We start from the raw sequence: 13,476 nt of genomic DNA on the forward strand, positions 1-13,476 counted from the left end.
ATATATATATGTGCATATTTAGTATTAGCTTATTGCTTGACAATTGATGTTGTTTGTGTTTGTTTGTAGGAGGACGGGTTCCACATCTGACTTCGTCCAGGCTTCAGTCTTTCCTTGATAAGAAAAAAGAGAAAGGTGTGAGTACCTCTGCGTTTTTGAAGACTGGTGAGGAGGGTGTTGCTTTCTCTACTGCGTAACCAGGTTCTTCAAAAAGAAAAAGGGACGAGTCTGATAATTCGCTGAAGGTGCTGTCTGACGGGGGTAAGGCTCATACCGAGGTTTCAACATCGGTTTTTGATCATCAGCGTAGACTCCATGGTTTTCATTCCTGGGATGAATGCTCATTCTTTGTGGAGTGATCAATTTCCTCTGGCCGATCTCTCTGATAGGGCTTCCCAATTTCTTGGGGACATGGTGCTTACCCGCCGTGCCGGGGTGGAAGCCTTAGGTAAATATGTTCAGGTAATTTTCGTCTGTCTCTTTTTCTTCCCTCTCCTCTCTCTTTTTCTCTTTTCTTTTTGTTTTTTTGATTGGGTTTAATATTGCCCTATCAGGTTGTTGCTGCTCATCTACTGTGTGTTGGTTGTACCACTGAATTGCTCGGAGCCGAGCAACTTGTTGATGTTGATAAGTTTGTTGCTCTGGAGCGTTTGGTGAAAGAGAAGGAGGGTGTTATTATTGACATCACGACTAAAATGAAGGAGAAGGAAGATGCTGTTACCGATATTGCTGTAAAGTTGAAGGAGAAAGAGCAAGAAGTAGGTCATCTTCAGGATCAAATTCGGTCTCTTCAGGCCGAGATAAGGGATAATGACAAGACAAAAGGTGAGATGACTGCCCGTATTCATGAGCTGGAGGATCAAGGTATAGAAATGTTTACCTCAGGGTTCGACCGAGCTGTTTCTCAGGTGTCGCTGTTTTTTCCCGGGTTTGATGTTCGTCAACTTGATGTGACGAAGATAGTTATTAACGGAGAGTTGGTTCAAGATGAGGCTGGCGAGGATCATGATGAGAATGTTCCACTGCCTGTTTGATGTCTTATTAGAAAGTAGTTTGGATTTGTGTTTTGTTTTTTGAAAAACTTATGTCGGTTTTTGTTCCGACGTTAATGACTGATTGTCCGAACTATGGTTTCGGAATGGCTTTGCTATGATATGCTTTATGATTCCAACGTTTATGCTTGTTGGTTTGTAGTATGTTTAGAATACAACTGTATAATATAGTAAATGTATGCTTTTATTCAGATAGAATTGTTCCTCATGTTTGAGGTTTGCAGGGTGGTCGGCCTCGTTAAAACCTACCCGAGTAAACCCTCCTTAGGGAAAAACCTCGTGGCTAGGAAAAAGAGTACCTGGCCATCCTGCTTCTTACAACATTATGATCAGCTATAGTAGTACTTAAGTGACGAAATATTCCATGTATTCGGTAAGGCTGTTCCGTTCAATGTCTCTAAGCAGTAGGCACCTTTCCCGATCACTTTGGCGATCCAAAAAGGTCCTTCTCATGTTGCTGCTAATTTTCCATGGCTTGGTGGCTTCCGAGTATCTTCTAGTTGTCTGAGCACTAGGTCTCCTTGTTTAAGGATCCTTGGTTTGACTTTCTTGTCGTACTGACGCTTCATAGCTAGTTGCATTAACTTTTGTCTTAGCTCTGTGTAATTGTGTTCTTCCTCGACGACGTCAATTTTGGCACACCAAGATTATTCATTGGCACTCTCGTTGAAGTGTTCGGTCCTTGTTGAGCCTTGGCTGATTTCCAAAGGGATTACGCACTCTGATATGTACACTAAGCGAAAAGGACTTTCTTTTGTCGTGGTTTGAGGAGTTGTGTTATAACTCCACAGTATTTCTGGTATAAGCTCGGCCCAGTGACCTTTAGCCTCGGTCAATTTTTTCTTAAGGGCCTGCAAAATCACTTTATTAGCCGCCTCTGCGAGCCCATTGGTCTGTGGGTGCTCGATAGAGAAAAAATGGTGTCTAATATTCATGTTAGTTAAGAACGAGGTGATTTTTTTATCACTAAATTGCCTGCCATTATCAGAAATAATTTCTCTTGGTAAACCATATCTACAAATAATAAATTTCTAAATAAACTTTTGTACCTTGTCCGAGGTGATTTTTGCAAGTGGTTATGCTTCTATCCACTTTGTTAAGTAATCGATAGCTACCAAAAGGAACTTTACCTAGCCTAGCGATATTGGGAATGGTCCGAGGATGTCCATGCCCCACTTGTGGAATGACCAACTGGCGTCTTGACACGATTCGCATTTTCGAACCTTGTTCGTGCAGTCTGACCTTAAGGTCGGCCATTAGTAGCCTGCATGCAAGATTTTTGCTGTCAGGCTTCTGCCTCCGATGTGGTGTCCACAGATACCTTCATGGACTTCGTCGACTGCTGCTCTTGCGCCATCCCCTGCGAGGCATTTAAGAAGTGGTCGGGAGAAACCACGTGTGTATAGATCATCTCCAATTAGGGTGTAATTGGTTGCTTTCCTTTTGATAGATCTCGAATCACCTTCTGGCACTACTCCTGTCTTTAGGTAATGTATTATGGGGGTTCGCCAATCTCCTTCCTGTGACACATATAAAACATATTGCATATCTAGGCTAGATTTCGTTAGTGTGAGGTGTACCATATTTTCTGAGTGTTGATCATCTCTATATGTTGCTAGCTTTGATAGTATATCTGCCCTGCTGTTTTGTTCTCGGGGTATATGTGTTATTTCAAATGTTTGAAAACTTCTTATCATGTTTTTAGTAATATGTAAGTATTTTTCTAAAAAGGGGATCTTTGGTTTGAAAGTTACCGGTTACCTGTTGTACTACGAGTAAGGAATCACAGTATACTTGCAAGCTCGACACTTGAATTTCTTTTGTGAGTCGTAGTCCTGCTAACAACGCCTTATACTCGGCTTGGTTGTTTGTTTCCTGGAATAGAAATTTGATTGATTGTTCAGCAAATACCACTGCTTTGTCTTTTAGCAGTATTCCTGCTCCGCATTCGTTGTCATTGGATGCTCCATCTACATATAATTCCCATGGCTCGGCTTCCTCTACTTCATTGGTGAATTCGGAGATAAAATCGGCCAGGGCTTGGGCCCTGGGGGATCCCCTGGACTGATAAGTAATGTCGAATTCTGAGAGTTCGACCGACTATTTTGTGAGTCTTCATGCTAGGTCAGGTTTTGCTAGGATTTGTCGAAGCGGTTGATTGGTCCGAACTATAATTCGGTATCATTGAAAATAATGTCGTAGCCTCCAAGCTGTGGTAATTAGTCCGAATGCTAATTTCTCTATCATTGAGTATCTCGTTTCAGCACCCTGTAGGAATTCACTTACAAAGTATACTGGGTGTTGTTCTTTTTCGTTATCTGTTACAAGTACCGAACTGATTGTGTTAGTTGAAATTGAAAGGAATAGATGTAATGGCTTACCTTGTTCTGGCTTTTTCAATATAGGTGGCAACCCTAAGGCATTTTTGAATTTTGTGAAAGCTTCTTCACATTCCTCTGTCCAAATGAATTGATCCGACTTTTTTAAGGTGTTGAAGAAGTGATATGATTTTTCTGCTGCTGCTTGCAAGAAGCGGGAAAGAGCTGCTAACCGACCTGTTAGCTGTTGGACTTCTTTCTTATTCCGAGAAGATTGCATGTTGATTACTGCGAGACATTTGTCTGGGTTTGCCTCTATCTCCCTGTTGGTTAATAGGAAGCTGAGGAATTTTCCTCCTTGTACTCCGAAGGCGCACTTTTCTGGGTTCAATCTCATATTATGTTTTCTGAGCTGTTCAAATACCTTGGTTAGGTCGTGCTTGTGCTGTTCCTCCGAGGTTGACTTTACTACCATGTCGTCAACGTATAGTTCTTTGAACACTTTGTCCATTAGCCGTTGATACGTTGCCCCCACATTTTTTAGCCCAAAGGACATGACCTTGTAACAGAAGTTCCCTTGATCGGTGATGAATGCTGTTTTTTCTTTGTCTCCCGGATGCATGAGAATTTGATTATAACCTGAGTAGGCATCTATGAAGCTAAGTACTGGGAAACCTGAGGTGTTGTCTACCAGCTTGTCTATGTTGGGCAGTGGGTAACCGTCTTTGGAGCATGCTTTGTTTAAGTCGGTAAAGTCTACACACATGCGCCACTTTTCCGAGCTTTTTCGCACCATTACGACGTTTGATAGCCATGCAGCCCATGCTGAAAATCGTAGTTCCCGAATAAATCCTGCTTCCAAGATCTTTTTCGTTTCTGCCTCGGCTGCCTTTCTCCTTTTTTCTCCCAAGTTTCTTTCCTTTTGTCGTATAGGTCGGGCATTGGGGTTGACTGCCAACCTATGGCAAATAAAATTGGGGTCAATACCAGGCATGTCCGCCGGTGTCCATACAAAAAGGTCAGCATTTGTCTTTAGTATTGTGATAATGTCATCCTTCTGTCCTGCAATGAACGCGGATCCTATGTTAGTGAATCGTTCTCCCTGACCTAATTGTACCTTTTCAAGATCATCCGTTGGCTTGGAATGACTGTCGTCACTTCTAGGGTTCAGTTCAGCCAAAGTTGGTATATTTTCCGAGTTGTACACCGTGTGTATCCGAGGTGTTTCTTCCTTCTTGATGCTTTGAGGCTTGCATTGTAGCATTGTCTCACCTCCTTGTGGTCGGCGTATACCGTCCCACTACATTATCCTGCAAAGGAAATTTCACACAAAGATGAATTGTTGAAACAATGGCCCCAAAGGCGTTCAGTGATGGACGCCCTAGGATGATATTATAAGGGCTGGGGCAATCAATCACTAGGAATTGAATGTCTAGTGTTTTATTGTTTGGAGATTCTCCAATTGTTGTTCTCAGCCAAATATACCCTGATACCGATACCTTTTTCCTGGAGAACCCTACCAATTCTCTGGGTGACGGTTGTAGTGCGTTGTCGCTAAAGTACATCTTTTTGAAGGTTGAGTAGAACAAGACATCGGCGCTGCTTTCTGGATCGAGCAAGACCTTTTTATTGTTAACTCTCCCATGTGGACTGAGATGACGACAGGATCGTCTAAGTTCGTACAGGTTGTTTTGAAATTGGCCGCGCTGAAGTCGATGCGGGAGGTCGGAACCGACGTTTGTCGTACCGGACGAGATCCTTCAATCGTCATCATTGCTCGATAGCTTCTTTTCCTTGCTGAAGTGGTATTCCCGCCGCCAGCGAAGCCTCCTGAAATGTAATTTATTATCCCCTTGGATGGGGGTGTTATGACTTGTTTTTGCTTGCTTTCTCTTTCTACTTCTCTTTCTGTGTCGCGTTGCTTTCTTGACGAGATATATTTGTCTAAAAGTTCTTGTCTCGCCAATCTTTCCAGCAGATCTTTTGCCACCACACACTCGTCTGTTGTATGGCCGAACTTTTGGTGGAAAGCACAGTGCTTGCTTCTATCCACATACTTTTGATCTTGGTATGACTCTGCTCTGATAGGTGGTTTGATCAGTTTATTGTGCAGAATTTTCTTGATTATGTCCTCCCTTTTTGTGTTGAATTTTGTGTACGAGTCAAACTTCGGCGCTAGTTTGAATGGTTTTCTGGGGTCTTTACTTATAGGCCGGTGCGGCCTTTCCTCTTCTCTCTTGGTCGGCCTTTCGCTTCTTCTGGCCTCCCTGAGCTCTTCAATTTCAATTTAGCTCTGGGCTTTTTTTGGAACTCCTCCAACGTTTTCGGTTTTGCCACTGCTATTGCTTCCGGAAATTTTCCGGGGCGGAGTCCGCTTTTGATGGCGTGCAGCTGCACTTCGGAGTTAAGATCGTGGATTTGCATAGCTGCTTCTGTGAACCGTGTCATGTACTCCTTTAAGCTTTCATGTTGTCCCTATTTGATCGTGCTGAGATAGTCTGAGTCTCGCACATAGATTTTGGATGCTGCAAAATGATTTATAAATAATTTGGCAAACTCTTCAAAACTTGATATAGATCCTGCAGGTAAGTTAGAAAACCATAATAAAGCAGCTCCATCTAAGAATGTTGGAAAAGATCGGGACAAGATGGGATTGGAGTCACTATTGAGAAACATCATTGATTCAAATTTTGTAACATGGATTTTAGGATCTTCGATCACCTCACTACAAGAAAAAAGGCTTGTCGGCACCCTTTTTTCTTGCCACGCTTTTAAAGCGTGCCCAAAAGTGGTCTATGGGCACGCTTTTGCGAGGGTGGCCACTGATTTGTGATTTGACCATGCTTGAAAAGCGTGGCCATAGAGAGAAATCGGCACGCTTTTATAAGGGTGGCCACTTATTTAAAATTTGGCCACGCTTTTTTATCGCCACCCTTAAAAAGCGTGACCATAGAGGGAAATTGGCACGCTTTTGAAACGTGGCAAAATGATTTCGTTATCGTTACATTTTAAAGCGTGGCCGTTTCCTCTAAATCTTTTGGCACGCTTTATAAGCGTGGCCACAAAGTTCAAAAAAAAAAAAGATTCCACCCCTCTTAGTTCGAAACAAATAGTTTACACAACAAACCCCCTAAGGCCCTGACAACACTTCTTCCTTTCTTCGAAACACACCCTCCTCTTCTTTGAAACAATGCCTTAAAAGCGAAAACCTTAACACAGAGCTCATCACCCTAACGGCGGCGGCGCTCTTCACCTAACATAGAGCTCATCGCCGGTGCTCTCACTCTCTCCCCTAATAACACTCGTTGGTCAACCTCGTTCCAACCCTCTCTAGCAATCCCTCCGTAGGTGCCACCTCTGCCGGTGTTCCCTGCATCGGCGCTCCTTCCGTCTCTCCTGTAAACACCTATCCCTCCTGCGGCGGTGACTCATTCTGGTAAGGCCTCCCTCGGCGCTCACTCTCTGTCGCAAACCCTCCGTCGACGCTCTCTCTCGCAAACCCTCAATCGTCACTCCTCCCTCCATGGTTTGGCACCCGCCGCGTTGCCGTCTCCCTCTCTGAAGTCGTCGCACCGCCGTCTCCACCTCCGTCACTCGTCGCACCTCCGTCAGCCACGTTCAGCGTTCGCAGCACCGTGGTAAATTATCTCTTCAAAATTTTTTTGATCTGATTATTTGTTTTTGAATTTGATTTTTTTGTTTTGATTTTCTTGGTTCATTTTTTTCTGATATTTCTAAATTTATATTTTTTCTAATCTGATATTTGGTTTAGGGTTTTTTGCTATAGAGTAACTTTAGTTAGGTAGGTTATATGCTATTATTTTTGCTATAGAGTAACATGGTAGGGGTACCTTTCCCTGCTTGATTTGTTACGAAGACTGTTTAATATATTTCAATACTTAAATATATTTAATATTTAATATCCAACTTGCAGGACATTCAAGAGGCTCATGGGGCAAATAGTTCCTGTATTTGGTGTTGATTGTGCATCAGGTTCGTCTTTTGTCCTTGCCCTAACCTATTGATGTCTGGAATCCTATATTGTATCTTTATTTATTCAAGATTTAATTAAGGGTCTTGGTAACAAGTGTTAAGGCACTTGCTAAGAATACTATAAGAACAAGTAAATGTTAATTTTTTTTTAATTTTTCTATGCACTTAATGCAAACCAAAACTTTTCTATTTTCTCTCTTAACCAATGCCCATAGGAAACTCTTAAGTTAAATCTTTTAAATTAATTTGTAAGGCTCTAATTGTATAGTTTCATCAAATTTTTAAGGCTTAATTACGCCAGTCCTTCTCAACAGCTGTTAAACATTCTGAATTTCTGATAATTGAGTCTTTTGTTGTTAGCAGTCCCTGCCTATTGATGTAGAGAATGAATTATACTCTATTTTGAACTTAATCTTGTAGTAATATGTTGCCTAAGTTAGTTTTATATTGGCCTTAATACATGTTACTTGTCTAACTTTTTTCCATCCATTGGTTATTAGGAGATACGTTTACTGATGGATCAGTTAAATACACAATGACTTCCATAAATGTTCCTGAACCTGTAATGTCATTAGCTATATAGCCAGTTTCAAAAGATTCTGGAGGGCAAGTAAGTAGTTTCTTTATGTAACACACTGACCACCCTGTCCCAGCTTATCAAGTATTTGATTTTCTTGGTATATCACTTGTAGTTTTCAAAAGCTTTGAATCGCTTCCAGAAAGAGGATCCTACATTCCGTGTTGGTTTAGACCCAGAGCTTGTGCTTGTGCTTTGCTCGAGCAGTGCCTATCACTGCTTCTTAAGTATGCTGTAGCCAATGTAGTTTCTGTTAAGATATTTTTTTCACTATTTTATTGCTTTAAAATGTCTCATAAAAACTGAAATTTGGTTAGTTGCAGTGGAAATGGATTGTGACTTAAAGCAAGCTTTAACTAAAATGTTAGTGATTTGAACACTGGATTTCTTTGCTTTAGGGAAGACTTTGTCTGATAATTATGGCTATTCAGTTCTGTTCCGTTATGTTCTGTTCTAACATTTGTTGCTTAAGTTTGAAGATATTTTTTGTTTGTTTCTTGATCCTCACTTCTGTTTCCCTTCTTTTTTTGGTTTAATTTAATGTATTTAGTTGCTTTCCTTTGCATACTTTGTCTTTTGAATATATTCTCTGCTCTCTCTTTAACTGAATGGTTCTATTTTAAGTTTTTTGAAACCACAAATTGCTTTGTCATTCTTTGTTATTTTGTGTTCTTTCTAATTGGAATTTAGTTAACTAACTAAGCACCTTTTTCTCTTGTTTAGTTCAAAATGTTCTCTCTTCTATTGTTCAGTTAATCATTACTTTTACTATGCCTTGTTAATCATTACTTTTTCTAGGGTGGTAATTCAATTTGAAGATAAATGTTCTGTTTAAAACAGTAGAGACCAGATTAAAAGCTTTTAAATTGCTAATGCTAACATTATGGGATTGCTAATGCTAATGCTAACATTATGGGATTGCATGTCCCATTTTGTTTCATATCTGGTTCTCCCCTTGGTCTCTTCGTCTCTTTGTTTCTCTGTCCCTTTTTTTCTTTTTTCTTTTCTGCTTTGCAGCTCTAATTTTCTACAATTGTTGCTTCACATATTCTTGTTTATTGTGGCATTAATGAAAGAAGTTCTCCATCTAATACCTTGCTCTCAATAATACGGGATTTCCTGTTTGACAAAACAAATTTATTCTTTTAATGCATTGTGGTTTAGTTTCTAGTTTTTTCTGTTTAGTCAATCTTATTTGTAACTAAAGAGGTTGACCTTTCTGTTCTTCTTTGCAATTCTTATGGCTTGACTTCCTGGATCTTGCATGTCTTCTTTTGGTTGTCTAATCTTTCTTGGTTATTCTTAAGATTCCATATATAAAATTTATCATGTTTTGAACAAAGTGAGCATATCATGGCTGATGTATGTTGCTGGTTATTATGCTCACAAATTATGAAAGTCTCAGTCTTGAAATTGATTACATCTTTTTTATGTTTTGCCCCTTTAAAACCTTTTTTAAAGAGTTGAAAGTAATTTACAAGTTTTAATTATGCAATGTAGGATTCAATCGCAAATGGAATCCCTTTGGAAGATTTTGGACATGGTCATCCTGATCCTAATATGAGGTGAGTTTAGCTCTTTATTTTATAAAATTGTCTTTTCACCCGAGATAAATATATTTGATGGATTGTTCATTGGATAGATATGCAAAGGATCTTGTCAACATTTTGTATGCTGAAAATGGTCCTGATTTTGGAGCTCCATTACTATAAATATATCTTGAAATTATTAGAATTCTGAAAAACAATGTTGACCATTTAGAATGGTAACATCTATGTGTTCTCCAAGAAAAGAAAAATTATTGTGTATCTTTTGTTTACAGGACTGTTTTAGCTTGGCTTTCTATTATTGCGCACCGCAACAAAGACAAGAAGGCAGGGGGGAAACTGATCACTGTGGCTGATGTTGTGAAGGAACACTGGGCAACTTATGGATTCTTTTCTAGATATGACTGAGGTAGGTGTCATCATGGTTGCAATTGAAGTTTCATTTGTAACATGATCTTGGCATTTCAGTTTTATCTTTTGATTTTCTTTGTAAAATGAGCATGGTTAAGTGTAATGGTTTATTTTACACATCCATCTCCTTCATGTAGGAATGTGAATCTGAAGGTGCCAATAAAATGGTAGCATATCTACGAGAGACTGCATCAAAGAGCAAGATTGGCGATAAGTTCTAATGATAATTTTGATAGTTCTAATGATCTCCTAAGTTCTAACGGTGAACTTATTTTGTCCTAATTCAATTATTAGTTTTGTTAAAGTATTGTAATTTTTTAATTACAATTTTAGCATGTAAATAATTCATGTAAATCAATAAAAAATCAATTTTTTATACATTCTAATTTTCTCTTTTTTATTTAATTTGACAAAGGAATAGGCCACGCTTTGAAAACGTGGCAAAAGATTTTAGCTGGCAAGCCACGCTTTTGAGGTGTGTTATGGGCACCCTTCAAAAGCGTGGTGATATGTACATTTTTTGGTACGCTTTTAAAGCGTAGCTATAGGTTAATAGATATGACCATGCTTTTTAAGCGTGCCAACAGATGAAAGCGTGCCAATAGAAAAAACGTGCCGATAGATCCATAAAAGCGTGGCGATAGAGCAACCGGCACGCTGGCGGACGTGACCCTTTTAAAAGCGTGCCGATAGCTCAAAAAGCGTGGCGAAAAGCTATCAGCACGCTTTTTTACACTTTTCGGTACGCTTTTAAAGCGTGGCAGAAAGCTTATTTTCTTGTAGTGCCTTGTACGGTATTAGGGTCATTGGAAGTGTAAAATTTTTAGGTATTTTAAAGCTCATTATTTCTTCCGAAAAGGGATTAGTCCATCGTCTTGCTGTTTTGGGGTTAGTTTCCCCGTCTTTGCATTTGATTCCGACTGATGCTCCTCAAGCTTATCAGTATTTGCTTTCTTGTTGGTCTTCTGTTCGTCATTGTTCTGCATTGCCGCCAATAGTTCGGCCATTTGCTGGTTTTCCACGAGCAAGGCGGCATTCGCGGCTAACAGATCAACGTTGGTCGGATTGGTCGAGGGAGTTATTGAATGGTCCGTCATGGTTCAGTTCCTGAAAGGAAAGAAAACACAAGGCCAATGTAATATTGTTAGCTCGAAAAAACTAGAAGGTGAGGCTTTTGGGCCCCACGGTGGGCGCCAGATGTTCGTGCAAGGATACTCGTTTCCGTGCTATACGTCGGGCTCCAGGTGTTACTGGTGAGATAACCGGGTCTGCAACGGGGAACACCTTGCTTGAATACGGACCGAGCGGGGTACCTACAAAAAGCACTCCGACGCTCAAGTTAGTAAAGAATATTTTTCAATATACAAGTTTGGGAATGAAGTGCTAGTGTGTGTAGTCTAGATGCCCTTGGTGATTTCAGCAGTTGCCGTTTTATAGACTTTTTGGTTGAATCCGTTTAATGATTTATTAGAGTAAATCTCGGTTTGAGCCGAGATTCTTGGGTGGTTATTGTTATCGTGTTTATCCGCTGCTTACCTGCTTCTTTAACGTAGCTGACGTGGCCGAGATATAGATATAGGGTGTAGGTTCCGATTTTGTAGGGTGCAGTACATATTCTATATCCAATTAAATTGGTTCATTGGTTGTATCGATTGGCAAAGTGACCAATTTATGAGAAGTTGTTCCGTTATCTTTTTCTTCAAATTATAGTTGCCTAGTTCAACAAAGAAAAAGTAGAGGGCCAATTCTATGGTACTTATCAATTATTGTTTAACTTTTATTTAATTTATTTTTTGTGGTAAGTTTTAATTTGTTTAAAAAAATTATTTTTATATCTTTTAAATTAAATATTAAATTTTAACTTTTTTTTGTAGTAAATAAGCACCACTCTTTATACACCATAACATTTACCAAAATAAAAACTATCTAACATTTAAAATCAGATTATCCTAAGCATCATTCAGAATTTCAGACTCACTTATTATTCTTTAATTTAGTTATTTTAAGGTGAATTCTATAATATTTTTATTATGTTGCTTAAATTGTTTAGTTTCTTTTTTAAAATAAAAAATTAAAATAAAAAATAAATTATATAAAATTTATTAAATATTATTTATTTATTTTTTTAATAACTTAAGTATAAAATAATAGATATCATAACATTTAGCTTATAAAGGTGAGTCAGAAAATTACATCCTTATCAGGTGAGCTCCATTTCAAAATTTACCTTTATTTTAATCTCTTCTTGGTATAACTGATTTTAGGTATTTCAGTTCGCTAATTATATTCGTATAATAAAATTAACTATCAAAATATTTATATGTAAATATATATAATTTAATTTATTTTTATTATATATTTATATTTTAATATTTATTTTATATTAATAACTAATTTTAATGTAGATGTGCTATAATTTCTAACTATATAATACTTATTACTTAGCTAGTAACATGCATATCTCAGCTTACGGAGATAAAAACGAAAAGGATTTAATATTTTTCGTTCACATTTTTCTTTATTTATTCCCAAATGCAAATCGTAGGTAGGAAAAACAGAAGAAAAAAAAAGAAAAGAAAAAGAAAATCCTAAGTTGAATAGAAAACTTCAAGCATCAACAATGTCTTCAGTATCAGCAGAGGCCAAAACAAATTGGGGTTCTTCAATTTCAAGTCCACAAGTCCCATCGATGGCATTGCTCTTTCCCAATGCTTTCAACGCCAAATGAGCTGCCTTCTGCCCTGATATCATCATTGCTCCGAATGTTGGACCCTGCAAAAGAAATTCATATTCATATTCCATGCATGCATTCTCATTTCTCAATAATAATAATAATAATAATAATAATAATAATAATAATAATAATAATAATAATAATAATAATAATAGTGAAATTACCATTCTGGGGGCACCATCAATCTCAGCAACTTCCATGCCGGTGACAATCATGCCAGGCACAATCTCCCTGGTGAGCCTAACAATGGCATCCTCCGCGGTGTTCATGTCAAGGGCCTTCATTCCGGGCACGCTGTCAATCATGCCGATGCTCTTCAGCCTCTTAACCCCGGTGGCGCCGAAAGGCCCGTCGTGCCCGCACGAGCTCACCACAACCTTGGCCTCCATCACGTTCGGGTCCATGCACGACTGTGTGTCATGGTTCATCGACACCAGAGCCCAGTTTGTGACAACTCCACCAACTCTCCCTCCTTTCACAATCAGATCCTCCGCCGCCACGGCGTTGAACAGCTTCACGTTGGGCCTCGCCAGCAGCTTGCTCATGATGGTGGAAGTGAACAGCGCCGCGTGCTTTATGACAACGTAGTCCTCTTGCTCGTCGTATGCCACCTCCAACTCGTCCAGGAAGCGGTGGGCGGGCTTGCGAACCACCATGGCGGAGAAGAGCTGGCCGCCGAGCCAGGCCCCACCGCCGGGGCTGACGGATTGCTCGATGATGGCGACGCGGATGGAGGGGTTCTTGCTGAGCTCATACGCACAGGAGAGGCCAGCGGAGCCGGCACCAACCACGATGACGTCGGTGTCTGCGTAGGTGATCATGTCGGTCATGTAGCGGCGGGTCA

The 13,476-nt window shown here is 39.6% G+C and overlaps 1 protein-coding gene and 2 long non-coding RNA genes across 4 annotated transcripts; 2 read left to right on the top strand and 1 right to left on the bottom strand.

The window, feature by feature from the left end:
• Positions 1-6,513: 6,513 nt before the first annotated feature.
• On the top strand, positions 6,514-8,121 carry LOC107488620 (uncharacterized). 2 transcript variants are annotated; one of them, XR_001591958.3, is made up of 4 exons: positions 6,514-7,008; positions 7,305-7,363; positions 7,864-7,973; positions 8,056-8,121. It is a non-coding gene; the product is annotated as an uncharacterized LOC107488620 (long non-coding RNA). The 2 variants fall into 2 exon arrangements; XR_008009710.1 differs by lacking the exon at positions 6,514-7,008 and having other exon boundaries at positions 7,134-7,363.
• Positions 8,122-9,142: 1,021 nt separating this feature from the next.
• LOC127747424 (uncharacterized) lies at positions 9,143-10,278 on the top strand. The gene is made up of 3 exons (XR_008009216.1): positions 9,143-9,505; positions 9,763-9,896; positions 10,036-10,278. It is a non-coding gene; the product is annotated as an uncharacterized LOC127747424 (long non-coding RNA).
• Positions 10,279-12,365: 2,087 nt separating this feature from the next.
• LOC107488645 (thiamine thiazole synthase 2, chloroplastic) lies at positions 12,366-13,476 on the bottom strand (the record flags this gene model as incomplete). The annotated part of the gene is given in 2 exon segments (XM_016109399.3): positions 12,366-12,670; positions 12,797-13,476. Coding segments are annotated over 2 exon segments (845 nt in total), but the record flags the coding sequence as incomplete, so codon positions are not given.

The sequence above is a fragment of the Arachis duranensis genome, chromosome 5, assembly GCF_000817695.3.
Source record: "Arachis duranensis cultivar V14167 chromosome 5, aradu.V14167.gnm2.J7QH, whole genome shotgun sequence".
NCBI lineage: Eukaryota > Viridiplantae > Streptophyta > Magnoliopsida > Fabales > Fabaceae > Arachis > Arachis duranensis.